General features: G+C 41.9%; 1 protein-coding gene and 1 pseudogene across 23 annotated transcripts in view; one reads left to right on the forward strand and one right to left on the reverse strand.

The window, feature by feature from the left end:
• Positions 1-19,310: 19,310 nt before the first annotated feature.
• The window catches only part of TRIP12 (thyroid hormone receptor interactor 12), a 155,523-nt gene continuing 146,916 nt past the window's right edge, over positions 19,311-27,917 (reverse strand). For all 23 annotated transcript variants that reach the window (XM_073020115.1, XM_007966541.3, XM_038001432.2 and 20 more), the window contains 4 exons: positions 24,504-24,617; positions 22,176-22,270; positions 21,568-21,671; positions 19,311-20,703 (listed from right to left, as the gene is read on the reverse strand). In XM_073020115.1, coding sequence (XP_072876216.1) covers positions 20,507-20,703; positions 21,568-21,671; positions 22,176-22,270; positions 24,504-24,617 — 510 coding nt within the window. In that variant the 3' untranslated portion in view covers positions 19,311-20,506. The remainder of the gene's footprint in view (positions 20,704-21,567; positions 21,672-22,175; positions 22,271-24,503; positions 24,618-27,917) is intronic.
• On the forward strand, positions 24,624-27,307 carry LOC140712612 (small ribosomal subunit protein uS5 pseudogene; annotated as a pseudogene).

The following is a 27,917-nucleotide window of genomic DNA, read 5'->3' on the forward strand; positions in this document are numbered from 1 at the left end:
TTAAAATGTTAACTACTTTCATTCAGCATAATGCCTCTGAGATTCATCCAAGTTGTTGTATGTATCAACAGCTCATTCCTTTTGATAGATAAGTAGTATTCCATTGTGTAAATGTACCACAGGGTTTTTTAAAATCCATTCATCCATGGAATGACATTTAGGTTGCTTGCTGTTTTTGACAATTATGAAGCAAGTTGCTATGAGTACTTGTGTACAGGTTTTTGTGTAAACATACCTTTTCATTTCTCTGAAGTAAATAAGTAGAAATGGGTTTGCTGGCTCATGTGGTAAGTGTATGTTTAACTTTATATGAAACCGCCAAACTGTTTTTCAGAGTGGCTGTACCATTTTCCATTCTCATTAGCCATGTAGGAGAGTTCCAGTTGCTCCCCGTTTTCATCAGCACTTGGTGTTGTCAGTATTTTTTATTTTAGTATTCCAACTGGTATATAATGATACCTTATTATGGTTTTAATTTGCATTTTCCTAATGGCTAATGCTTTTAAACATCTTCCCATATACTTATTTTCCATCTGTATACAGTGTGTCTTGGTCTATTTGTGCTACTATAACAAAATACCTGAGACTGGGTAGTGTATAAACAATAGAAATCTATTTCTCACAGTTCTGGGAGGATGGGAAGTCCAAGATCAAGAAGCAGGTTTGATGTCTGATGAGGGCAGCTTTCTGTTTCCAAGACGGTGTCTTATGAATGAATGTTGTATCTTCACATGGCAGAAAAGATGGAAAGGGGCAAACTCACTCCCTCAATCCCTTTCATAAGGGCCCTAATCCCATTCCCATGACTCAATGACCTCCTAAAGTCTCTGCCTCATAATACTATCACATTGGTGAATAACTTTCAACATATGAATTTCAGGGGACACTTTCAGACCATAGCACTGTTTGGCAAATAGCCAAGTCCTTTGTCCACTTTTTCATTAGAATGTTTCTTTTCGTATTGTTCTGTTTTGAGAGCTCTTTACTATTCCATATACAATGTACCAGAATATATATATGTAATATATGTATATTACACATACCTATCCTTTGTCAAATACGTGATTTGCAACTATTTTCTCCCAGTTTGTTAATTTGTCTTTTAATCCTCTTACCAGTGTCATTCACAAAAGTTCTTAATTTTGAGAAGTCCAATTTATGGATATTTTTCTTTCATAAATTGTGGTTTTGTGTTATGGCTAAGAGCCCTTTGTTTAAACTCAGGCCATGAAGAAGTTCTCCTATGTTTTCTTCTTAAAGTTGTATAGCAAAACCTGGACTAGGGTGACATAACGGAGATACCGAGGGCACAAAATTTAAAAAGCCTCCAACTTTCAGGGTCATACTTGCACAACTAGAATGTGAGTGCCTCCTTAAATTTTGCATCCCAGGTACATTCCTTTTTTCACCCTAGTCCCAGCCTTGTTTTATAATTTTATGTTTTACATGTAGCTCTATGCTCCATTTTGAGTTAATGTTTATATAAGGTGGAGGTTGAGTTCAAAGTTCATTTTTTTGGCCTATGGATGTCTCATTGTTCCTGTGCCATTTGTTGAGAAGGCTCTTTCCTCCACTGAATTTCCTCCATTCTTTGCATCTTTGTCAAAAAATTAGTTGAACATACATGTGCGAGTCTATTTCTAGACTCTCTACCTGTTTCATTCATCTAATGCCAATATAAATCCCTTTGCTAATATCACACTGTCTCGATTACTCTAACTTTATAGTAAGTCCTAAAGTCAGAGAGTGGGATTCCTCCAGCTTTAATTTTCTTTTACAAAGTCTTTTTGGCTATTCTAGTTGATTTGCCTTTCCATATACATTTTAGAATTAGCTTGCCTAGATTTACAAATAATCATGCTGATATTTTAATTTTATTTGTAATTGTGTTAAATCTGCAATTACATCTACTGAGTAATGACAAGGCAGAAGTGAAGGCAACAGTGACGAAAACACCAGTGAGCAGAGGAAAGGCAGAAAGAGATCTTTCATTACCATGTGCCAGACATGGCTTAGGATTTATATTATTTTTTCTAATTTAATCTCCTAACTAAACTGTGAGACAGATAGTATCACTCTTACTTTTTGACTGAGGAATCCGAAGCTCAGAAAGATTCAGTAGTGGGAAGTGAGAGGCAGGCTGGGAGCGGAATCCAGGATAGCTTTACTCACTCCATCAGCCTCCCATCTTTAGTGCCCTAAGCCTGTGCTTAGATCACTAGTTAGAAAAGTGCATTCTCCCAAGAAGTGAAAAAATAGCTCTCATGCTCAAGAATAAATGTCAGAAGTTGGCCAAACATTCCAGTAAGAGTGAGGCCAAAGCCAGGTACAGTGGCTCATGCCTATAATCCCAACACTTTAGGAGACTGAGGTGGGAGGATTGCTTGAGGCCAGGAGTTCAAGACTAGCCTGGGTAATATAGTAAAACTTCATCTCCACAAGACATTAAAAAAGTAGCCAGGTATGGTGGTATACACCACACCTGTCGTCAATCTCTCTCTCTTTTTTTTTTTTTTTTTTTTTTTGGAAACAGAGTCTCACTCTGTCGCCCAACCTGGAATGCAGTGGCACGATCCCGGCTCGCTGCAACCTTCACCTCCCAGGTTCAAGCAATTCTCATGCCTCGGCCAGCCCCAAATATCTGGGATTAAAAGCATGTGCCATCACACCTGGCTAATTTTTGTATTTTTAGTAGAGATGGGTTTTTGCCATGCTGGCCAGGCTGGTCTCAAACTCCTGGCCTCAAGTGATCCGCCCGCCTCAGCCTCCCAAAGCACTGGGATTACAGGCATGAGCCAGCATCGCGGGTGTCCCGATGTAGTCTTGAAAGCCAGGGCTCTGAGTCTTGGGTTCTAGCCATGGCTCTGCCACTCAGGAGCCATTACACAAGCAAGTGTCTGCACCTTTCTTGACCTCTTTCTTCATCTGTAACATGAGAAATCTGGATCAGGTAATTGCTAAGATCTTTGCGAGTTCTCCAAATGACAGGATTCAGATGAGTTACCAAATAGAGGCTTGTTCCACAGCCTTCCTTCATCCGGTTAGCAATTAAACCAACGCAGAGATAACAGCCACCCTTTCCATCGTAGAAATACCCGAAAAGAATACGTAAACCAGGCTAAAATGCAATTCTGTCTGAAAATACTTACATGCATACTCAAAGTTCACATTACCCAGAAAGAGAGTAAGACCCAGTCGGCCAGCTAATGACATGAATCTGAAACTCCAGAGGTAACCTTTTAACTGAATACCTGCTTTTTTAAAACCAAAAGTGATTCACAGACCATTTTGTCACCTGCACAGGGAGAAAAGAAATGCCTCTGAATTTTTAAATATGCTTGTAAAATATTAAACACCTCCCACAGGCAGTGGAAGTGATATATCTATCCTGTGTCATTATCTCTCGGGGCACCACCTGCATCTGTTCAAGGTCTGCAAACATGGCCAAGCTTAATCTACTTGAACAGAGGGAGGATCAGAGATCACATCGTCCTCTCACTTGCCTGGGCTACCAGCTGGGTCCCGTTAGCAGGCATCAGACAAGGCCTAAGACCCACAGCCTTTGGTTCTGTGGAGCCCTGGATGAAGGAATTGAGAAGTGGCTCATCCTCTTTTTCTAAATGGAAAAAAAAATTATTTCTAAATAGCTTAAAACGTTATTTTCAATTTCTCAATTACAGTGATCCCCTAAATGAAGGCTATTTCTTTTTTTTTTTTTTTTTTCTAGGAGGAAAAACATAGAACTTAGACAATGCCAAGTTTTGGGGGGGAAAAAAGTCAGCTGAAAAACTGCAATGGCTCTGATGGTGAACTTGGCAATACGTCAGCATTGTTCAGAGAGAAGGGCCCACTACTTCTTATTCTGTGCTGCAAATGGCAAATGGGTTCATTTTCTCCTTATTGTTCTCTCTCTCTCTCACACACACACGCGCACACACACACACACAGAGCAAGAGAGAGAGCGAGAGAGAGCGAGGGGAGGGGGGGATACCCAATACATACTGTTACCTTTTAACTTCAGGATGCCTGATAGCACTTTTGCTCCTGCTACTAACGAGCTGAAGAACTTGGGGAAATTGAATAAATCCTCAAACCTTGGTCTCCTTATTTATGAAATAGGAATTTTTAAAAAGCTACTTACCAGGTTTGTGTAATAACCAGATGCCATTATACAAGCTAAGCACCTTGCAATACGTAAAGCAGGGAGGCCCCCCAGTCTCCCCAGCATCATCACTGGTGGGGACGGAAGGACAGTGTGGTTTAGTGAGTCAGGTTCTCCTCCCTGGAGTAAGTCCTGGATTTAAGTCCCAGGTAGCCACTGAGTTTAGGACAGAACCAGGCGATTAGAAAGTATTTGTGTAATCACAACTATTAATTGTGATCATTTCTCACAGCAAAGTATGATGCAATCATTTTTCTTAGTTGATGTTATTGTCCATAGAATGAAAGAGGGCTGGGTGCGGTGGCTCACGCCTGTAATCCCAGCACTTTGGAAAGTTAAGGCAGGCGGATCACTTGAGGTCAGGAGTTCAAGACCACCCTGGGCAACATGGTGAAACCCCATCTCTACTAAAAATATAAAAATTAGGCGGGCATGGTGGTGTGCATCTGTAGTCCCAGCTACTCAGGAGGCTGAGCCAGGAGAATCGCTTGAACCTGGGAGGCGGAGGTTGCAGTGAGCCAAGATTGCACCACTGCACTCCAGCTGGTTTACAGAGTAAACTCTGTCTCAAAAATACATACATACATACATACATACATACATACATACATACATAAATAAATAAATAAAAATTTAAAAAGAGAAAGAAAAGAAAAGAATGAAAGAGAATTAGGACTTAGGCAGACAACCAGCTACATCAGATACTTTTAGTTGTAAGCAGAAGTTGCCCTAATAAAGGAATTATGCTCTTTCTTTGCTAGCTAATGCTCCTCTTCATTGAGAAATACTGTCAACTGCACTGGAACAAAATACTTAGTCATAATGTCTTCCCATTATTAAAATGCCAGATGGTATAATTACATTTGCCATATTATTTCTTACACTCAAAAAGATGGATTACATATCACTAAATAGCCATGACCCTTGGATGATGGGTTTGATCATTTGCTAGAATCATTCACAGAACTCAGGGAAACGCTCCACTTCTGTTTATTACTGAGGAAGTGGCAGATGGAAGAGAAGCATTGAGCAGGGCATGGAGATGGAGTGGGGGAACCTGCAGTGCCCTCGATGGACCGCACCTTCCAGCATTTGGATGTGTTCACCAACCTGAAAACCCACCAAGTCTTGTTCAAAAGCCTTCACAGAGCCCAAGCTCTAGCCCTACCTCCCTTTCCTGGAGGTTGGTGGGCAAGGTTGAAAGTTCCAGCCCTCTAACTAACCGCTGTGTCGTCCTGTTGACCAGTCCCATCCTGAAGCTATCTAGGGACCTCATCCTGAATTACTTTATTAGCATAAACTCAAGTATGATCAAAAGGGGATTTTAGGCCCAGGTCAGTGGCTTACGCCTGTAATCCCAGCACTTTGAGGGGGCGAGGTGAGTGGATCATGAGGTCAAGAGATTGAGACCATCGTGGCCAACATGGTGAAACCCCATCTCTACTAAAAATACAAAAATTAGCTGTGCGTGGTGGCGGGCGCCTGTAGGCCCAGCTACTCAGGAGGCTGAGGCAGGAGGCTCGCTTAAAGCTAGGAGGCAGAGGTTGCAGTGAGCCGAGATCACGCCACTGTACTCCAGCCTGGCAACAGAGCAAGACTCTGTTTCATAAAAACAAAAGGGGGGTTGGGGTGGGGGTTATTTTATTTCTGAGATGGAGCCTTGCTCTGTTGCTCAGGCTGAAGTGCAGTGGCCCCATCTTGGCTCACTGCAACCTCTGCCTCCTGAGCTTAGCCTCGTGAGTAGCTGGGATTACAGGTACCCACCACCATGCCAGGCTAATTCTTGTATTTTTAGTAGAGACGGAGTTTCACTATGTTGGCCAGGCTGGTCTCAAACTCTTGACTTCAGGTGATCCGCCTGCCTCAGTCTCCCAAAGTGCTGGGATTAAAGGTGTGAGCCACCATGTCTGGCCAAAAGTGGGTTTTACCACAACCTATAGTCAGAAATACAGTTGACACTGTAACTAATTAATTATACATGCACATATATTTTATTTGTATTTTTAGCTCAACTCTACGGAAGCAAATATATACATATATTTGTAACTGAAATAAAAGTTCCACAAAGTACTACTTACCCATACTACCTCCAGTATACTCTGATATTTTTCTATTCTACATTCTATTTCATTTTTTACATTTTCAATTAAGGCTATTTCAAGGCGTTACATTTGTGGAACTTAAATTTTTCTTCTTTTTATTTTTTCAATATTTCCCACAGCAAAACTTTTTGTAGTAAGACAAGACGAGAAGTAAAAATCATTTAAAGATCATTTTCTTTCAAGTACAACTGGGACTCAAAAAATATTGACCAATGGGCACGGTGGCTCATGCCTATAATCCCAGCACTTTTGGAGGCCGAGGCGGGTGGATCACTTGAGGCCAGGAGTTCGAGACCAGCCTGGCTAACATGGTGAAAACCTGACTCTATTTAAAAATACAAAAATTAGCTGGGCATGGTGGTGCACACCTGTAATCCAAGCTACTTGGGAGGCTGAAGTGGGAGGATTGCTTGAACCCAGGAGGCAGAGGTTGCAGTGAGCCAATATCGTGCCACTGCACTCCAGCCTGTGTGACAGAGCAAGACTCTGTGTATGTGTATGTATATACACACAGAGAGAGAGAGAGAGAGAGAGAGAAAGAGAGAGAGAGAGGCGCCAAGAGGGAGAAAAATCAGGCTGGGCGCTCAATTGCATTTCTAACTTCTCTCTGCTGGGTTTGAGGCATGTTGGAGTCGAAAACAGACACCTTCGTCTCGGCTTGTATCTTTGTGGTTCCCATACAGCCGCCAGGGGTCCTGCACCTCCAGGTATTTGCAGCATCCTCATATAGTCCCCTCCTATCCTGTGCCAGGGACCAAGTCTCTGGGACCAAGAGAATATGACACAAGTGATGGAATGCCACTTCCGTGATTCAGTTGTAAGACTGTAGCTTCTATCTTGTGTGTTCTCCTCTCTCTCTTTCTCTCTCTCTTTCTCTCTCTCTCAGATTGCTTACTCTGGGGGAAGCAAGCTGTTGTGTCATGACACTCCAGCAGCCCATGGAGAAAGAGGCATGCAGCAAGGAGCTGAAGTCTCCAACCAACAGTCACCGAGGAACTGAGGCCTCCTGCCAATAACCATATGAATAGCTTGGAAGTGGATCCTCCAGCTTCCAAAAACTACAACCCCTGTGGACTTATGAGAGGCTTTGAACCTGACGATCTGGTTAAGGCACTTCCTGATTCCTGACCATTGGAATGAGGAAGATAATAATATGTTTGTTGTTTCAGACTTTGCTGTTACACAGCAATGCCTAACGATTACACCTACTTACACCATTACTCCCAGTAAATGGTCACTGGAGATCACTGAGCTGGCCCTGCAACCTCAGCCTAGGAGAAAGAAGAGAAAGTAGGTTCGTTTTTGTTTTTTTGAGACAAAGTCTTGCTCTGTAACCCCGGCTAGAGTGCAATGACATAATCTCAGCTCATTGTAACCTCCGCCTCCCAGGTTCAAGCCATTCTCCTGTCTCAGCCTCTCAAGTAGCTGGGATTACAGGTGTGTGCCATGATACCCGGCTAATTTTTGTATTTTTAGTAGAGACAGGGTTTTGCTCTGTCCGGCCTGCTCTCAAACTCCTGACCTCAAGTGATCTGCCCACCTCGGCCTCCCAAAGTGCTGGGACTACAGGCGTGAGCCACCAGGCCCGGGCAGGAAGTGGTTTTGTTGTTGTAGTTGTTGACTAACAGGGAAAAAGTTGATTGGAAGCCCATGGAGCGGGACAGTAGAAAATTACAGAACAAACGTTTTACGGCAAATTTTGTCTACAGAACATCAAATGATTGTGTTCAAAGCAGAAAGTGTGATAATCGAAGGCAAAGGCTATCTCTACAGCTCCTGTTCCGTTCATCCCATCATCAGTGAGGGTGAGCAGGAAACAAACTCATTCACCAAAAGGAACCCCAAATTAAGCTGCATTTATTAAACTTCGTTAGTCTGACAAAGTGAAAAAATGGGCCGGGCACAGTGGCATCTGGCATTTTACACCATCTGGCATTTTAATAATGGGAAGACATGATGACTAAGTTCTAACACTTCGGGAGGCCGAGGCAAGTGGGTCACTTTAGGTCAGAAGTTTGAGACCAGCCTGGTCAACAGGGTGAAATCCCATCTCCACTAAAAATACAAAAATTAGCCCGGCATGGTGGTGGATGCCTGTAATCCCAGCTACTCAGGAGACAGGCAGGAGAATTGCTTGAACCCAGGAGGCGGAGGTTGCAGTGAGCGGAGAATGCGCCACTACACTCCAGCTTGGACGACAGAGCAAGACTCCCCAAAAAAAAAAAAAAAAAAGGTGGAAAAATGCACATTTGAAAGATTTCTGTGGTTTCCATGGAAAGCTGAGAACCAGGCACTAAAGGAGGTACCTGATTCTCAGTTTTTCCTAGGTTTGGCTTCCAAAGGTCACCAAACCCAGCAAGACCGACAAGCCATCCTTCTCTATCCTTCTGGGATATTACCCACAGTCTGGGCTGTGGGTACCAAGTGACTCCCTGGGGACTCATCACAATTTCACCCTCACGATTTCTTGCTCTTTCTCCCTAGTGAGCCACCTGGTCAAATTTTTATCTCTTTTCGCTGTGACAGTAAAATCGTTTTACATGTTCTTGTCTTTTCCAGCTATGGTCAATCATACACTGCTGGCTCTCCGAATCATCCAGGCCTTGGCACTGATATACAAAAGCCAAGCCTTTGAGATTCAAAAGTAAATAGAATTTTAAAACAGACACAAGCTGGGCTAGGCGCAGTGGCTCACGCCTGTAATCCCACCACTTTGGGAGGCCGAGGTGGGCGGATCACTTGAAGTCAGGAGTCCAAGACCAGCTTGGTCAACATGGTGAAACCCTATCTCTGCTAAAAATACAAAAATTAGCTGGGCAATTCCCAGCTGCTCAGGAGGCTGAGGCAGGAGAATTGCTTGAACCTGGGAGGTGTAGGTTGCACTGAGCTGAAATTGTGCCACTGCACTCCAGCCTGGGCGTCACAGTGAGACTCCATCTCAAGAAAGAAGAAAAAAAACACAGACACAAGCTATATTCCTCACCCCCCCACTCCACATACACCCATTTTCTCTGCCAAAAAGTCCATTTGCTTTGTTTTTTTGCAATAAAAAGCCAAGATTATGATTGCTACCGTAGTAGATAATCTACTTAGAAATCTAGAAGCCAGGCATTCTGACTGTATCTGATCCGTGGTCTTCCTACCGAGACTCACCGAAATCTCTCGCTGTTGCTGAATGGCTAGGGAAGGAATGGGCACAGACAGCAGGGATGGAGGCCTGGGTGGAAGCCAAAAGCTTGGCTTAATAGTTTTGCATTATGTCCTGTTTCTTCGGACACTGGGGAAGTTCTTACATCTTTCCTTCGGCATGGGAATCACAGTGTGTCTCCCACCTCCTCTCCTTGGCTTTGCTTCATGGCCTGGGACCCTTGAATGCCGCAGAACTGAGGGCAGACAGGGACGTCCCCTCCTGGTCTCATACTTGGCCCCAGCAGCTCCCTGAAGTCTGTGCATGGGAGCAGCAGAGTGAAGGTTGGGGGACCCCAGCCACCTCTGGGGCTGGATGAGGGATGACAGCACATTGACGGGTGTGAGACAGAGTTGACGGTAACAACCTCGCACTGGGGGCCACGGCAGGCACTCCGCAGGTGATTCTACCCTCACCATAGCCCTGTGACATACAGGAACGGACAGCTCCGAGCTGAGGCTATTTGCTCAATGCCACAGCGTAAGTGGGGGCACGGGGGGCACCCACTATCCCATGGGTCGCAGTGCCACTCCACTCAGCTGGGCCGTTTGCTAGATTCCTGCCTGCTCCCACCTTGACCCCTTCCCTCGTGTCGCCTTCCTACCCCACCTCTGCTTCAGGTCACGTTTCGGCCTTTTATCAGTATATGACTTTTGGGGAAGAGTTAATTAAAAATGTGTGTGAGCAACACCCAGAGATCTCAGAGAAAAGGGGAACCCAAAGAGTCATTCAGAGGCAACCTAGAGAAAGTAACTCTCCTACCTGTTGGGGGTCCTGGGCGCTCACGCCCACTCACCTCACTGGGCTGCAGAGCGGTTTCATTTTTCCATTTAAGGAGAACTCCAGTGAATTTTCACATTGTCTTTAAGGAAAAGGTGGGGGGCAGGGGAGGTTCCAAGAGTTCGGTTCACATTTAGTAGAGCTGAGCCACAGAAATACTCTAAATTCCAAATTGGAAGCCAAAGGCTGCAAACTTTAAAAGCACAGTTGTCATATATATACACACACACACACACACACACACACACACCCCTCTTATTCCAATTAGGAAAATAACTTTGCAGGAGAATGTGAAAAATTACATCATTCAAGGACAACCATTTGAATTCACATGGTTTGTGGAGAAGACAAGAGCACTAGAATTCACGAATGCCTACTAAGATCCATTAAAAAAGGACTTTGTTTATTTCATTTAATCTTCCCAACAGTCCTGGGAGTAGATAATAGTCTCTCAATATTATACAGAAGAGGTAGACTCAGGAAGCTTAAGTAACTTGCTCAGCCAGAATTTGGCCATCACTCCAACTCCAAACGTGTGCTTGTTTCATAATATCGTTTTGTCACTTAACCTTCAGGCCCTCAGGACCTAGTTTTGGCAAGAGTGGGATTTCATACATGGTAGACCTTAAAAATAACATCCTTAAGAGAAGAGGGAAGAGAGGAGTCATGAGCAAATAGCATCAGCAACTTGTGACTCTCATCCCTGTGAACCTTTAATATAGCATTGTGGGTTCAATGGTGACTTCCTGAAAGATGTATCTAGAACCCAGGAATGATATGGGTTATGGTGAAGGAGGAAATATTACCTATGTGGCAAAAGTTAAGGATCTTGAGAGGATGAACTTATCCTGAATTATCTGGATGGGCTTTAAATGCAATCACACTTATCCTTATAAGAGAGAGACTGCACAGAAGAGAACAGGGCAATGTGACCATGGAGGTAGAGATTGGAATCAAGGAGCCATAAGCCAAGGAATGCCTGGAGTCACAGAAGCTGGAAAAGGCAAGGTATGGTTTCTCCTCTTGAGGGTTCGCTCTTAGAGCCTTCATAGGAAGTGTGGCTCTGCCAACACCTTGACTTGGGCCAGGTGATACTGATGCTGTACTTCTGGCCTCCAGAACTGTGAGACAATGTGTTTCTGTTATGTGCAAACCACCCGTTCATGGTGATTTGCATTCAGTGTATCATAATTCCCTACTCATAATCGGTAAGCAGTCCCAGGAAGCTAATACATAAGCTAAGTTAAAAAATCACTCCTGTGACTACATGATGAGCTCATTGTTAGGCTGTGAAGTTCCCACCTGGTTTTCTTGCTTCCTGAACAAATATGGTGGGTGATCTCTTCTGGGAAGTATGGGAGGAGGCAATTCTCTGGACCCATCTCTTCAAAGATGAATCTTTTATACTTTATAAAAGATAAACATTGAGACTCTCAACTCACAGGAATCATGGAAGAAAATCTCTGGTTTTATGGAAATGCCACAGGCTGGAAATCAGAAAACCTACATTCTACATCCAGGTGGAAACCCGGGTGATCTTGGGAAGGTCTCAACCTCTCTGAGTTATTATTTCCTCAGCTAGGTATGAAGGGGTCTGATAAGCAGTACCTTAAGTATCTTTCCAGCATTAGGATTACTCAAGGTTATATATCTCACTCTATTGTTAGCATAACAAATTATGTAATTTTAGGTGAAATACGTCGACTGTATTATTATTTAAATAGATGGCTGTATTGCCTTTCTAATGTCCTTAGCTCCAAGAATCTGCACACTTTTAAGTTTTGGGGTATAAAGAATCTGACCAAGGGCAGTGGTTACTAACATGCCAGTCCTACCTAGTCTCACGTCCTAACTTGACAACGGGTCACTGAAGAAGTTGGTGGAAACCAAGAAAACCCACTAGTACTTAACATTAAGATGGATGTAAAAGATCAAGAGATAAAGCAAAAATACCATTTATTTCCTGAGTCGTTTTAATACCTGGTATTAATAGTGACACAAGTGTGGAACTCAATATATATTTCAAAAGAAACCCGCACTTTTATTTTGGCATTCAAACTGTGTAGTTAACAATTACTTTATTTTGTTCAACTTGATTAGAATAGGATCTAATGTACACTCTTCAATCGAGTTGATCTGAAAAAGATATTCTAAGAACTGCAATAGAGGCTAGAAACTTAGAATTTTAGAGCCCAAAGGGGATTTAATCGGTCTGCTTCCATAATTTTACAGATAAAAAAATACCCAGTGAAAGTTACGTGACTTACCCAAGGTCAGATTCAAATAAGAGCCTCAGTTGTCTGAATTCAGAGCCCAGTCATCTTTCTAAAACACAACATAGCAGTAAAATAGAAACCTTCATAGAAAACTTTATAAGTAGCAGAAAAGGGTTTAGTATTGAAATGTCACAGTATTTTACCAATATATACAAAATTCAGAATTGAAACAAGCAGTACTACTGAGGTTTTTTTTTTTTGTAAAATCATCATAACCTAAAAACATAATTTAAATTAGAGCCGGAGCCTGTGAAAGTATTGGCAACGTAAAAAGTTGCTCATCTTTCCTGGGCTCTGTTCTAAATGGATTTTGGGAAAAAAAAAAAAAAGTATCACATTCTCTACTCATAATCTTCCAACTGATGGAACATTAGTTTGTTTTTAAAATGGACTTTTCTTTCTCCTGAAACATTTTCTGTGGTGATAGAAACATTGAGGTCTTTTTTTCATTCATTATTTTTATTACATTTTAAACTTTGACCTGTGCTAATATGGCTACTAACTCCTAGCACATCCTAACTTTGTCATGAATTTGAGTTTACTTCTGGAACAACATCTGACTTTGGTTTTATCTACATTGCCCAAGTGAACTATTTACCAAAAACTAGCACCATGTCAACAGGACATTTTGGCGAAGAACAAAGTGTCACCTATGATTACAGGCCTAGTTTACACTGCTTTTGGTGGTGCCGGTGATGTTAGGAGGTAGGTTTTCATACTCAGTGTAATTCTGTTCATTACCCCCAGCTTTCCTCTGGATTTTTCCAAATCCACATAATACTTAACTGTATACATAGTTGTTTCAGTTTCATTTTCCTTTCTACCTGGATTCTAACGTCCTAAAGTAAAAAAGCACGGATTATGCAAACAACCTGACTGACAAAGAGGAAAGAATGCAACAGTACAGAAATGCTCATTCATCCCTTCAGTGACTATGTGAGTCTATGCCAGGCAGTATGCCAGGTGCGAGATTTAAGAAAAACAACCTGATACCATGGCATCTGCTGCAGATGATAAAATGGGAAGACTGAACACAGTACACTAAAATATTTGTAGTACACTTAGTTGACCATGAGAACCAAACAAAAATCTCCATGTAAAAGGAAAACAATAACAAAAAGCATCTCTTTCTTAATTCATCCATTTCACGATGAATGTCAAGTTGACCAGTGGCTAAAGAGATTCCTCATCCCATCTGTCATAGTTTGAATGAGTCCTCCAAAAGTTCATGTGTTGGAAACTTGGTTGCCATTGTGGTGAAGAGGTGAGGCTTTCTGGAGGCGATTGGGTCATAAGGGCTCCACCCTCATAAATAAATTAATGCCATTACATTGAGAGTGGGTTAGTTTTTGCGTGTTTGGCCCCTTTTTCCTCTATCTTGCATGCTTGCTTGCCATGTGATGCCTTCCACCATGGGATGACTTCACCAGATGCCAGTGCCACGCTCCTGGACTTCCCAGCCTCCAGAACTGTGATCCGAATTCATCTTTATTTATAAATTACCCATTCTTTGGTATTTTGTCATAATGCCAGAAATTGGACTGAAACACCACTCCTGCCCACTCCCATGGGTGTTTAGTGGGGAGGGAAGATGGTATGTTGGAGAGGAAGACCACAGAACTTGCAGCTTTTTCTTTCTAAACATCAAAACACCATTGAATGCTCTGGGAGGAAATGGATTTCATATTCTCACCATCCATTCAGAATGGTATCAGAAAAATGGGAGCAAATAAGTCTATTACAACACAAAATTGTCCTTGGAGGAAAGAAAACTTACTTTGCCTAGTCTCTTAGCCTATAATAATTAAAGACCAACATTTTTAAAATTTAGTTCTAGAAAGCTGAAGAACCTGACTTGAATACTTACATTCTCATTAGAACTATTAAGCTTTTCTCAATGAATTTAGTTATTAAGCCTGTTTTTATTGATCAAAGGGGCAACTACAATGACATTTTCTGAATTTAAAGTCCTTTTAAAATTAGTTACATTTTAAACAAGCAGTTCTCATTTATGTAGGAGGCCAGAGTGGTAAGACAATGTCCTCTTAACTGAAGGAAGCTGGGGGAGAGGGATGTCCTGTGTGTGAGGAGAAGGAGAGGACAGGATTATGGCTTTTTCTGACTAGAATCATCACTTTTACATTTCTCTTCTTATCCGTCTCTTGTGCCTACTTATAAATTCTGCAAAGGTTTGATTTGTTACTAACTATAATTATTGGCTGAATATAAAATCTAGATGCTTTCCAAAAGCTGCAACACACAATTACTGTTTTCACTCAGTAGATAACACGTTGATATTTGGACTATCTGGAAGCATGAGGGGGCATTTTGAGTTGTCATAATGACTGGAAGGTGCTATTGACATTTAGAAGCTAAGGGCTTTGCCATAACCCTCTACCAGGAAGAATTGCATCAACCAAAATGCCTATGCCAAGAAATCCTGGGAGACATTTTAAAGAATCATAGAAGATTTTAAGAATATTACCATTAAAACATACAGCTAGAGCTCACTGAACTGGCTTCACAAAAACACAGAGAGTAAGGTCCAGTGGGGTTAGCTTCCCTTAGCGGGGAAGTGTGGAGCCAGGACTCCATCAGGCCTTCTGACTCTGTCTGGGGCTCTTTCTGCTCCACCAAGTTTGTTTTCACAAAGCCCTTTCCACAGGTCTGTGTGAGTTTCCATGAAGCCAGGGACTCTGCCTGGATGCCAAGGGCCGTATGTTCTATTCTAAGTGACTTTGGAACACACTTTGGGAATAGGACTGACTGGGATGAATGAGTTTTAACAAATGTTCAAATTCCATCAAGAAACTGCAAGCTGAGCCCATTGGGTTTTCTTTACATTACTGTTAACTTTACAGATGATCATTTCAACTAACAGCGGCTGCCCCGTATAACTCTACAATTGCCCACGTTAACATTAACCAGTGTTTAGACCCCTTGCAATCTGGACTTGTGTCTTCTGCCCTAATATTCCTTAGTACAATTTTGATAATAAATTGTTAATAGTGTCCCTAATTAACATTTTGATGTATCATAGCCACATAGAAGATACCATAGTCGATTCCTGAAACCTCAATTCCCAATGAGAGTGCAAGAATCCAGCATGTGTGCCTGGACCTCAGAGCCACAATGGGACATTCGAGCTGGCTATGGGGCAGTTCTGGGACCTGCTTCCTTGCAATTTCTTGGATAGGAAGGACAGTGTTATTCCAGGCATCAGCATGACCCTTCTTCCTGCCCTTCTCATATAAAGTGAGAGGAGAAGCAACACAGGAAACCAGCTAATCTTGAGGTTACTAACCTGGCTCAAAAAGAGAGGAAGGAATGCCACGGGCTTCAGTAAGCATATGAGTTAGGAGAATTGTTCTCCAATGGCTGCATCTCTCCGCTCCCAAAATGCTGCCTGCTTTTGTATGCATTTGCCTCAGGAGTTTGAAGAGACATTGTGCTTTCTACCAGAACAGTGCCCCAACAACTGCCACTAAGATGGAAAACTTCATCCATATACCCATTAACATGCCAACACTAATTCATACAATCACATCAACCAGAAGTGCAATGCTACCCAGCTCCAAACACAGAACTGGTTATCTAGACATCAGATTGGTTATAAACTCTGATGCCTGTCTTGTGGTGAGCTTGTATTTAGTAGTGCCTTTCGTCTCTGATTTAGAAATTTTACAGACGAAGAGATTCACCAAAGGAAACGTGTTTTTCCCTCAGGCAGTTGTATCCAAACAATGTATGTGTGCGTGTATGTGTGCATATACGTATGTGAGCTGCGTAACGGTATACATACCCTTAAAAATAAAACTAAGTTCTGTCATCACTCTTCTAACAAAAATCCGTCTTTCACTTTCCTAAATCAATTCTATTTTGCTTTTTCTGTTTCAGTGAAATAGACTGGACATTTGCTAAGGGCAGAAAAGCCAGTCATGAAAGACAAGCACGATGACTTCATAGCGTTCCAACCAGTAGGCTCTATTGTCTGTGCACAGTTTCAATGCCAAGGGCACTATTTTGCCAGCGCATAGGGATACCTTACACAAGTGCTCCACCAGTAAGCAGGTAGCCGGGCCACCTTTTTGTATCTATTTGTCTTCTACAGTGTTCTCCACTATCTGCCTCCAAAAAAAGCTAAGTTCACTCACTGCATTACTTACCAAAATAGGAAGCTTTCCAAAAGTCACCCATGCAAGCACATACCACTTCTTAGAAGAACCCTCTAGTTGTGTATAATTTAATAAAACTGACCATGTAGGATAATGCTGTTTATTAAAAATATAGTCAGGGAGAAGGAAGTCAGTGCATTTATGCAATTTTACATACACATCTGTAGTTTGAGGTTCCATTATTCCAACAGTTCATATAAATCACTGTTTCAGATAAAAGGAAAAAAATGCTTTACACAGGAGATCAGCAATTTGTTATAGGTTTGGAAATATGAGTCGGCTTGTAGTAAAAATAAAACCACCTCTTCCATTATTAAAGAATGTCTCCTTTATGCGGAACAAGTCTTTAGCGTTAAGAACTTTTCCTTGCATAAGAATTGTTAACTTGAAGTTCTCGGAAAACAGCCAATCCTGTTTTCTCTATTTATAAATGCTATTTTGTCTGGGTTTTTTTGAGGTCACAAAGGAAGCGTCTTCAGTGATCTGTCACTACGTTTTCCTTTACCGTGTATGTCAACGACCGCAATGTCAAACCTAGGACTCATACAAAAGCATTTCGCAGAGAATCATAAATACAGAATACGACATGTCCGAACAATGTTCTCATTACAGCAGGGAAAACAAAATGGATCAAAAAACAAAGCCTAAAATAAATGAAGGCTTGATCATTTTGCTAGTAGAGAAATGAACAAAAGCATCCAGAACCCTCCAAAAAGGATTTGGCATATGAATGCACTTGTATGAAAAACTTCATCACATTTTTTTTTGGAATAGACTCCACTCCCATTTCCTGAGCTCACGCTCACTGATGGGAGTCCAGAGTACAGCCGCAGCACCTGCTAAGCCAGAAGGAAGACGGCAAACTTACAACTTACTCGCGACAGTCCTCAGTGTGGAAAATCAAGAGTTTTGGATCTAATTTCTTGGATACCGAAGTTGGTGCTCTGTCCCTTGGCCTTCTGTGATAGGATGTATAGGATGCCCCAGGGAAGTCACTCCACAATAGGGAGTGGTCACATTCATTTGAAAGCACCACTCCTTTCCATGTTATGTACCTAACTGAAACCCAGTAAAGAGGGACTCCAAGCATAATTACTTTCTTTATATCCTGCTAGTGAAAGAAAGTTCTGTCACTACAAATGCAGGGAACCAGAGACAAGCATGAGAAGAGAAAAATCTGCATTTCTTATAATGAGTGGCTGTGTGAAAGGTTTCTGCTGGGTTTGGCTAAGGCATCTAAAACTCCATGTTCACTCCCAATTAGTCTACCTAGAACTTACAGTTCAGTTTTCTGGGGGCATAGGAGAGGGGATTACATTCAGCTACCTCTTCCTTCTTAAAGTAGAATAGTTAAAAATAAGTTCTCATGTATAAAGCAGATCAAATCAGTAACTGTCTAAATGACAATGCAAATTCGGTGTTAGCTATGACTAACATCTGACTGACTCCATCTCAGCAAGAACTAAAGGACAACAAAATCTCAGCTGCTATCCAACGAAGTGTTTAAAGTATACTAAGAAATTAGTGCTTGTTGATAGGATTACCAAGCAAATAAATTTAAGGCATAACTGGGGTTATAGCAAATGAAGTATATACTTTTTCCCTCTGATGCAATAAGGCCTCTGCCACGAGAGATTGCTTTAAGAGTTTTCTTGCCCCAAATTAGCCAAAAGTCCCGTGTATTGGAGGAGGAATAAGCTAAAGGCTGAGGCTTTTAAACAGGTAACTACCGACTTTGAAACACTCAAGACTTGAGTCAAAATCATCATATATACTTATTAGAAGCTGGAATCGATGAGGCCAAATTTGCCAGGGCCACAACATGGATAAAACGTCAAGTACAGATGAAACATTATTTTGTTTACACATGTCTAAATTTTAACAGAACCCTTAAAAAATCAGGAACAAAATGCTATGTTCACACAAAAATCCTTGTGCTTAGTTTGCAGGAAGGTATCAGAACAGTTGAAAACAAATGGTTTCAGTCTTTAACTTCACTTGATGAAGCTGCTCAGCAACTGTGCTGTTAGTGGTGAAACTGCAGGAACAATTCCGTTCTTGGATTTCAGGGAAAAGCCATTCACTCGTCAGTCTCTGCAGACAGACAGAGACTCCTCTGCCCCCAACTCCTCTGACAGTTCCCTTCCACTTAATGGGGTCACTACCCAAGTGAACTCTCAGGAGGGGACGTTTCCATATAAGGCCATATAAGTGTAAATTGACACAGCAATCTATGTCAAACAAGCCACTGAGTTTCTTTTGGGTGGTGGGATAGGGAAAAGGGCCTATGTCAATGAAATAAGACTTACAGAACAGTCAAAGAAAATTGATTTCTCAAAGTTCAATTAAAAAAAAAAACAAAACCAACTAGTTCATCTCTTATTTTCAGGGAGATGAATTATGGAAAATTCCTTCAAATTTATGCCACAGGCTTAATTTTGGACCTTAGGAAGGAATCTCCTCCCATTTTCTCTTCACATTTTAGGTTCTTCAAGTTGTTATTATAAATTGTTTGAATAGCAAAATCAGCCATGACGCGAATCATGGAGACACGCTGATTTCCTTGCATTGAAATACATCTATACAATTGAAAGTTATGCGTACAGCACAAAACTATAAACAAAAAGGTGAAGCAAACTTTCTTTATTTTCAGGTAAAAACATTAACCTGAAGGATTATTGCAGATTTGAGAAATCAGCACATAAAACGACTGGACAGCATTGCTTACAGGTGCTTTTATCTGCGTCGAGACAAAGGCTGAATGAACTGTTTTGTCCCAAGTCAGCACTGGGAGAAGGGGAAGAGGAGCGTGGAACAAAGAAGACTATGAACAAAAACGTAAAACAAAAACAAAGGGGAAAATTTCTTTTTTTTTTTTTACTCCAACAGGGAAGGAAAACTGCTTAGTTTTTTTAAAAATTTTACATTAATTTAAAATGCTCTGGCCACAGAATAATAAATACCGGCCAGCCCAAGCTGCAGACTTCTTCACCTTCATAAAAGAAACAAATGGGCTTTCCCTGTCTCACTCCAGAGGCTGTTGCTGCTGGAATTGCCATGGAAACAGTCCTAGTGTGTCACCTGGCAAAAAGCCAGTAACACCCTAAACTATATTCAAACTAAACTATAAGAAAAGTCTACCTAGTTACAAAAGCTGAATTGTATTCAATATATTTCCATCCAATGAATTTTAAATTAGATCTGAACTGGACAGAACATGGGACAATGAACCCGTGGGTCGCGAGCCCATGGGTAATGAAAATTGGAGAACTGTGAGTTGTATACAAAAACAATTGTGAGCTGCACAGACAATAATGAATCAGGGAGAGAAAATCAGAGGAAAGTGAAAAGCACATAGAGCTAGTCTACTAAACTATATTTGTCAAATACATGTGAGCTTAAATTTCTGTCCTTATGTACAAGAGTTGTCTTTGGAGGAAACAGAACTGCAGACTTGGCTAGATGGATACACACAGCCCAGAATTAAACTGCACAGCGACATTTATTGTTCCAGCCTGGAAAAACATCCCTTTTTTAAATTTCACACAGCAAAGCATGTTAAAAACTTCACTCATCAAATAAATGATAATTTAAACAAGAACTTGCTAAAGAAACCTCATCACAACAACGTTTTAGGGCCTGATCACTTTAAGTCCATGGGGCCATTAATGAATATCAACCAAATGTCTCTTTATAATCTGCAAGCCGTTTTTCCTACAACAAGAAGGCGTAACATGTTTCCTTGACTCAGGTGATACATTAGAAAAGAAATCATGATTTGTTTCTTTTGCTGTAACAGGCAGACACTGCATTTCTTGTTGTGATCAGGAAAGATGGAACGACTGCTGCCCTTCTCTTGCTGCTATCAACAGTTTTTCACGCATTATCTCAATGCTTGAATAGTCCGGCAACTTAAGATAGTTCACACAAGTCATTACAGAGGGCAAGAAGTCATCTGGGTTTTCTGTTGATTCAAATGTCTTTCGGACAATTGTCAAAGGTGGATTCAAACTCCGGAATCCTGATTAAGAGAAAAAGAAAGACAAGGAACTTAAGTTTTTAAAAAACGTCAACTATCAGAAAACATTCCACCGCTCTGCTGCACAATATTATACACAAGGTATTCTTTCTTGCTTGGCAATTACACATTCAATATACATTAAGTGCAAGGAACCTGCTTTATCATTTAAAAAATCACTATGTAACATGGAGGCAACAGTTCTTTATGCCTTCTGATTTTTAAAATGGAATACCCCCAGTGGTTCACGGCTGTAATCCCAGCACTTTGGGAGGCCGAGCTGAGCCAATCGCTTGAGAGTTTCAGACCAGCCTGGGCAACATGGAGAAACCCTATCTCAACAAAAACACAAAAATTAGCTAGGCATGGTGCTGTGTTGTGCCTGTAGTCCCAGCTAGACAGAAGGCTGAGGCAGGAGGATCTCGCTTGAGCCCAGGAGGCAGAGGTTGCAGTGAGCCAAGATCACGCCACTGCACTCCAGCCTGGGCGACAGAGTGAGATCCTGTCTCAAAAAACAAAACAAATCAAAACCAATAGAATACCAATTTAACTTATATTAGGATTCAATCGGAAAAACCAGATTTTAGAATCCATTCTCATCTAAGTCAACTAAGAGTTTAGAATGTACAAATGGCCTGGAATTTTATCTAACCAGCATCACACATGTATTAGTAATCCCACTTCAATATGTTTAAGACAAATCCCACGAATTTCCCTGCTAGTGGTCTCAACATACTCTAATGATACTGGAATAACTAAGAGGCACTGCAAGTGAGATAAAGAATCTCTTGCTGATGGTCCTGAAGTTTCACACTCACAAACCCACCCATAGGTAGAATAAATGCTAAACATCAACATCATACCCACCTCCAACAGGCAATCTTGGGCTACCAGTCACAAACTGGAGAAATAACCTCTGCTGCTCATTATCAAAACTACTGAGAATCTCAAACAAAAACTTCACAGCCCGACTATAACAGAAATAAATATACCACAATTATTTCATCAGGTTAGAGTTTTAATCACATTGCATTGCATCACATGACGTCAAAATTAGATAGATTAGTACTTTCAAATTACACATGTATTTCCATTACAATGTACTCAACCAAATTTGTTTCTGTTATGACTAGAATTCAAATGGAATGATTACAGTTGTAATAAGTAAGACCTGATCTGGTACTGTAAAGATATTTCTGCTTTACTATGTATAATAATGGGGAACAGGATTAAATCTGTCTTCCCCAGCCCCTAGTATTTTCACAGAAATACTTGAGAAAGAAACCCTTGGGTCTTAATTTCCTATCTTGAGAGAAGTAAGGCCAAAACAGAAGCAAGCATCCATTAACAGGCAGACACATTTTAAAATGAACCACTACAATTTTTGTTGTTTACATGTGTGCATGTGTGCATACACACACACCCCCCTCTCCACATTCTTCAGAATAGAAAACTCGGCAGAGCCCAGTACTTACCTGTCATGAGTGTAACCGTGATCAGGCCTGCAGCATTCCATCAGTGTCTTTGCATCCCAAGTGTCTGCTTTACTGCCACAAAGGAGCTGATCCAGCTGTGAGTTCAAATAAGGGTAAAAAGAATTAGGAAAGAAACATTTGCTTACCTGAGTGAAAATAAAGGTCTACGTGTACTACACAAGAGTATCAGTCTCAGTACTAAAACTTTCTGCTTGGGACCTCTTTCAAAAAAAAAATTTAGAGATTCCACTTCCTTTTTAGCTGTACACTATTAAGCACCCTGCCCATCTGTAGGGACTTGGTTCTGGAGAAACCCTTCCTCTCAAACCAAAAACAACTGATGACCCTTGATTTCAGTTTTCCTTTCGTCTCATTACTTTAGGTGCTTTAAATGGATAATCTGCTTCTAATCAGGGAGATTTTATAAATCCTGGCTTTCAGAAACACAAAAGTATACAGTAACAGATGCCAAGGGAGAGAACATTGAGCTGGAGAAAGAAGTGGGATAAGCAAGCTGAACTAGGACACAGCAAATGGGTAGGTCTTTACACTTCGTAGAGAGGCATGTCTACGCCATATGGTTGGTTGTATGGGGACCAACCTAGACATTATAGAGTGCATATTAGAAAGCAATATATGCTTTCATGTCCTTAGAAAATCTAACATCAGTTTCAAATTAAAACCATGCCTTTCCTCTGGTTAACTGCTGATTTGTAGAAGACTGCATACTTCGAGAAAATCCAATTTGAGGCCAATGAAATTTAATATCTATTATATACTGCTCACTGTCTGCTCCTATATGTTTAAAGACAAAGCCTTGCTCTGTTGCCCAGGCTGGAGTATAGTGGCCTAATCACAGCTCACTACCGTCATGATCTCCTGGGCTCAAGTGATCCTCCAACCTCAGCCTTCCAAGTAGCTGAGACTACAGGTGCATATCACCATGCCCAGCTAATAATTTTTATTTTTATTTTAGACGAGGTCTCACTATGTGGCCCAGGCTAATCTTAAATTTCTGAGCTCAGGTGATCTTCCCACCTCCATCTCCCAATTGTGCCCAGCCTATTTAATTTCCATTACTCTGATGGGTTATTCCAATTTTACAGATAGAGAGTCCTATCAGATACAGTAACTTGGATAAGGTTATAAAGCAAGTGGTGAGGACCATGACTCTATTCCAGGTGACAAGCAGTGCCTACAAGTATCAGGCACACTACATGCTTAAAAAAAGTAGTAAATCAAAGTAGACACAAATATAACTGAGATTAAGATGTTAAGTTAATCAAAAATTTACAGTCAGTCAGTAGTGGACGTACACTCTAAAACTAGTATTCAAACAGTAAATAAAAAGATTTCAAAACAGAGGGAAACTGGACACATTCTAGAGCCTTTCTATATCTCACGACCAGTGAGCACTTCTTTTGAGATGTGGCACTTCAGATAAGGATGGTAATATGGTTTGGCTGTGCCCATACCCCAAATCTCATCTTGAATGGTAACTCCCACAATCCCCAACTGCTGTGGGAATGACCCGGTGGGAGGTACCTGAATCATGCAGGGCGGGGCTTTCCCAGGCTATTCTCATAATAGTGAATATGTCTCATGAGATCTGATGGTTTTAAAAGGGAGTTTCCCCGCACAAGCACTTGTCCTGTCTGCTGCCACGTAAGATGTGCCTTTCACCTTCCACCACGATTGTGAGGCCTCCCCAGCCACGCGGAACTCTAAGTCTAATAAATTTCTTTCTTTTGTAAATTGCCCAATCTCGGGTACGTCTTCATCAGCAGCATGAAAACCGACTAATACAGATGGCTAGAGAAAACCAAGCACATAAATCCATTTCTTCCATTCTCAGAAGTATTCTCTGTATTTGGCAATGAGATAATTTGTAATACTTTCTTAAAACTTCAAAGACTAACTTTGATTGTGAAACAATGTCTCATCGAATCGAAGTTTCATTAAGGAATAAAGTAAAGCCCCCTCCATGTCTCTTGGCTTCCACAGCAGTACAGAAACATGCAGAACATGCCACACACCACACAAGTCCCCATTCTCCACTGAATGGCACTGAGGGTCTAGGCTGACAAAGATGCTATGCTTACTCTGTCACGCGTGGAATCCGCTCCTCCAATCTAAGAGAGGACACCTACTTAACATTCTTACTTGCTCAGGAAATTCTTTCTTTCCTTGTCTTTCCCAAACCATCCCATGCTATCAAACACCCATTTTGTTGTTTTTGTGCAACAGTACGGTCTTTGACTAGGCAGCACAGAAACATTCCACTAAAATTATAGGTATGACCATTTCTTTTAGACATAAGCTACTCACTTCCTCCGGGTAGAAGTACTGAAGATGACTGAGTGGGAAGACTGATTCAAATCCATCTCTGAACGAATCAAATTGCCTAGAAACGCCTTCATTTAGTGCCCAGAATATAACCAGCTGCAAAAAGAAAGTTTTCAAAGAACTGTGACAAAATTTCAAATCTCTTTATTATTTAATATGTGGCAAAGTACAGTGAAACACCCTTCTGGATCACTTAATAAAGAATAAACAAGTTATTAAGTCTTTAAAATACCTGCTAGAAAACTACATGAGTAAAACCTCAGGTTGACATCTAATGTGGGGCCCTTACCAATAACAAAACATAAAAAAATGTCACGTGCATTTATATTTAGTATGTTTAAAAAATCTACTTATGTTAAACCCATGCCATAGAGTTATATTACCTCACTAGATGGGAATCAAATGAGAACTTCCCAAGAGGATAAAATGAATTAAAGGTAATGTTTGAAGAATCACAATTACCCACTATGAAGGGTTTTTAATTTTTAATGTAAAATGTTTAGTTCTAAATCCTGGGAAGTTCTTAGACCCAACCTGTCTGCAGTGTATGCTTCCTATTAGAAGTAGGCAAAGCCTGGAAATAAAGTCACACGCAATTGGAGGGTAAGAAAAAGCAACTCTTACTGGTCCAACAATCTAAATGTTAACTCATTATTTGCTAGGAAGATGGAAGAATAGCTTTCACAAAGTCAGAAGAAACAGGATGAGAAGACAGTCCCACTGACTATTAAAAAGGAATTACTTACGAATCACACAACTGTTAAGTAACAGGGGATTTTGGTTGTTATTATTATTTCTTTTGAGACAGAGTCTTGCTTTGTCGCCCAGGCTGGAGTGCAGTGGCATGATCTCAGCTCACTGCAACCTCTGCCTCCCCGGTTCAAGCAATTCTCCTGCCTCAGGCTCCCGAGTAGATGGGACTACAGGTGTGCACCACCATGCCTGGCTAATTTTTGTATTTTTAGTAGAGACGGGGTTTCACCATGTTTGTCAGGCTGGTCTTGAACTCCTGACCTCGTGATCCACCCGCCTCAGCCTCCCAAAGTGCTGAGATTACAGGCATGAGCCACTGCACCCGGCCGGTTATTATTTAACCTATAATCTCTCTCTCTCTTTTAAAGCTGATGAAAAAACTGGAGACAAAGTTTTTCAGAGGCTCCATCTAAAGTCCCACAGCAAGTTAGTGGAAAGGTCAGTTCAAGGGGTAGGTGGCCATTCTGACCTAAATCCAATGCCCTTTCCACCCAATGTCAGGAATAAACCAAAACAAATTTGTCAAACATTGGTAATAAGGATCTATATATAGTTGTAATTTAAAATACAATTTGTGTTCAATATAAAATTACTTTTCCTGAATTTAGCAAATATAGTCAAGCATCACAAATTAATATATACATGCTTTTTTTTTTTTTTTGAGACGAAGTCTCAGTCTGTTGCCCAAACTGGAGTGTAGTGGCGCAATAGTGGCTCACTGGAACCTCCACCTCCTGGGTTCAAGCGATTCTCCTGCCTCCGCCTCCTCAGTAGCTGGGACTACAGGTGTGCACCACCACATCTGGCTAATTTTTGTATTTTTAGTAGAGATGGTGTTTCACTATGTTGGCCAGGCTGGTCTTGAACTCCTGACCTCGTGATCTGCCCACCTAGGCCGCCCAAAGTGCTGGGATTACAGGCATGAGCCACTGTGTCCAGCCATATATATATTTAGTGCGTTTTAAAAATCTATTTATGTGAGCTTCTTCTCCGAGAGAACACCAAATGGCGGATGACGCCGGTGCAGCGGGGGGGCCCGGAGGCCCTGGTGGCCCTGGGATGGGGAACCGCGGTGGCTTCCGCAGAGGTTTCGGCAGTGGCATCCGGGGTCGGGGTCGCGGCCGTGGACTGGGCCGAGGCCGCGGCGCTCGCGGAGGCAAGGCCGAGGATAAGGAGTGGATGCCCGTCACCAAGCTGGCCCGCTTGGTCAAGGACATGAAGATCAAGTCCCTGGAGGAGATCTACCTCTTCTCTCTGCCCATTAAGGAATCTGAGATCACTGACTTTTTCTTGGGGGCCTCCCTCAAAGATGAGGTTTTGAAGATTATGCCAGTGCAGAAGCAGACCCGTGCTGGCCAGCGCACCAGGTTCAAGGCGTTTGTTGCTATCGGGGACTACAATGGCCACGTCGGCCTGGGTGTTAAGTGCTCCAAGAAGGTGGCCACTGCCATCCGTGGGGCCATCATCTTGGCCAAACTCTCCATTGTCCCGGTGCGCAGAGGCTACTGGGGGAACAAGATCGGCAAGCCCCACACCGTCCCTTGCAAGGTGACAGGCCTCTGCGACTCTGTGCTGGTGCACCTCATCCCTGCACCCAGGGGCACTGGCATCGTCTCAGCGCCTGTGTCCAAGAAGCTGCTCATGATGGTGGGTATTGATGACTGCTACACCTCAGCCCGGGGCTGCACTGCCACCCTGGGCAACTTCGCCAAGGCCACCTTTGATGCCATCTCTAAGACCTACAGCTACCTGACCTCTGACCTCTGGAAGGAGACTGTGTTTACCAAGTCTCCCTATCAGGAATTCACTGACCACCTTGTCAAGACCCACACCAGGGTCTCCGTGCAGCAGACCCAGGCTCCAGCTGTGGCTACAACACAGGGTTTTTATACAAGAAAAATAAAAGTGAATTAAGTCTGTTACTAAAAAAAAAAAAAAAAAAAAAAATCTATTTATGTGAAACCTATGCCATAGAGTTATATATTACCTCACTAGATGGGAATCAAATGAGAATTTCCGAAGAGGATAAAATATTATTGAGAATTAAAGGTAATGTTTGAAGAATCACAATTAGCCACTATTAAGGGTTTTTAACTTTTTTTTTTCTTTTTTTTTTTTTTGAGATGGAGTCTTACTCTGTCACCCAGATTGGAGTGCAGTGGTGTGATCTTCACTCACTGCAAGCTCCGCCTCCTGGGTTCACGCCATTCTCCTGCCTCAGCCTCCCAAGTAGCTGGGACTACAGGCGCCCGTCACCACACCCGGCTCATTTTTTGTATTTTTAGTAGAGATGGGGTTTCACTGTGTTAGCCAGGATGGTCTTGATCTCCTGACCTCGTAATCTGCCCACCTCGGCCTTCCAAAGTGCTGGGATTACAGGCATGAGCCACTGCGCCCGGCCAGGTTTTTAATTTTTAATGTAAAATGTTCTAAATCCTGTGAAGTTCTTAGAACTCAACCTGTCTACATATATATATATATGTATTTTTAAGAGAAAGGGTCTCGCTCTGTCACCCAGGCTGGAGTGCAGTGGTGCAACCTTGACTCACTGTAACTTTGAACTCCAGGGCTCGAGCGCCCTCTCACCTCAGCCTCCCAAGTGGCTGGGACTACAGGCTCGTGTCACCACACCCAGCTAATTTT

Source organism: Chlorocebus sabaeus, chromosome 10 (genome assembly GCF_047675955.1).
Source record: "Chlorocebus sabaeus isolate Y175 chromosome 10, mChlSab1.0.hap1, whole genome shotgun sequence".
Lineage (NCBI taxonomy): Eukaryota > Metazoa > Chordata > Mammalia > Primates > Cercopithecidae > Chlorocebus > Chlorocebus sabaeus.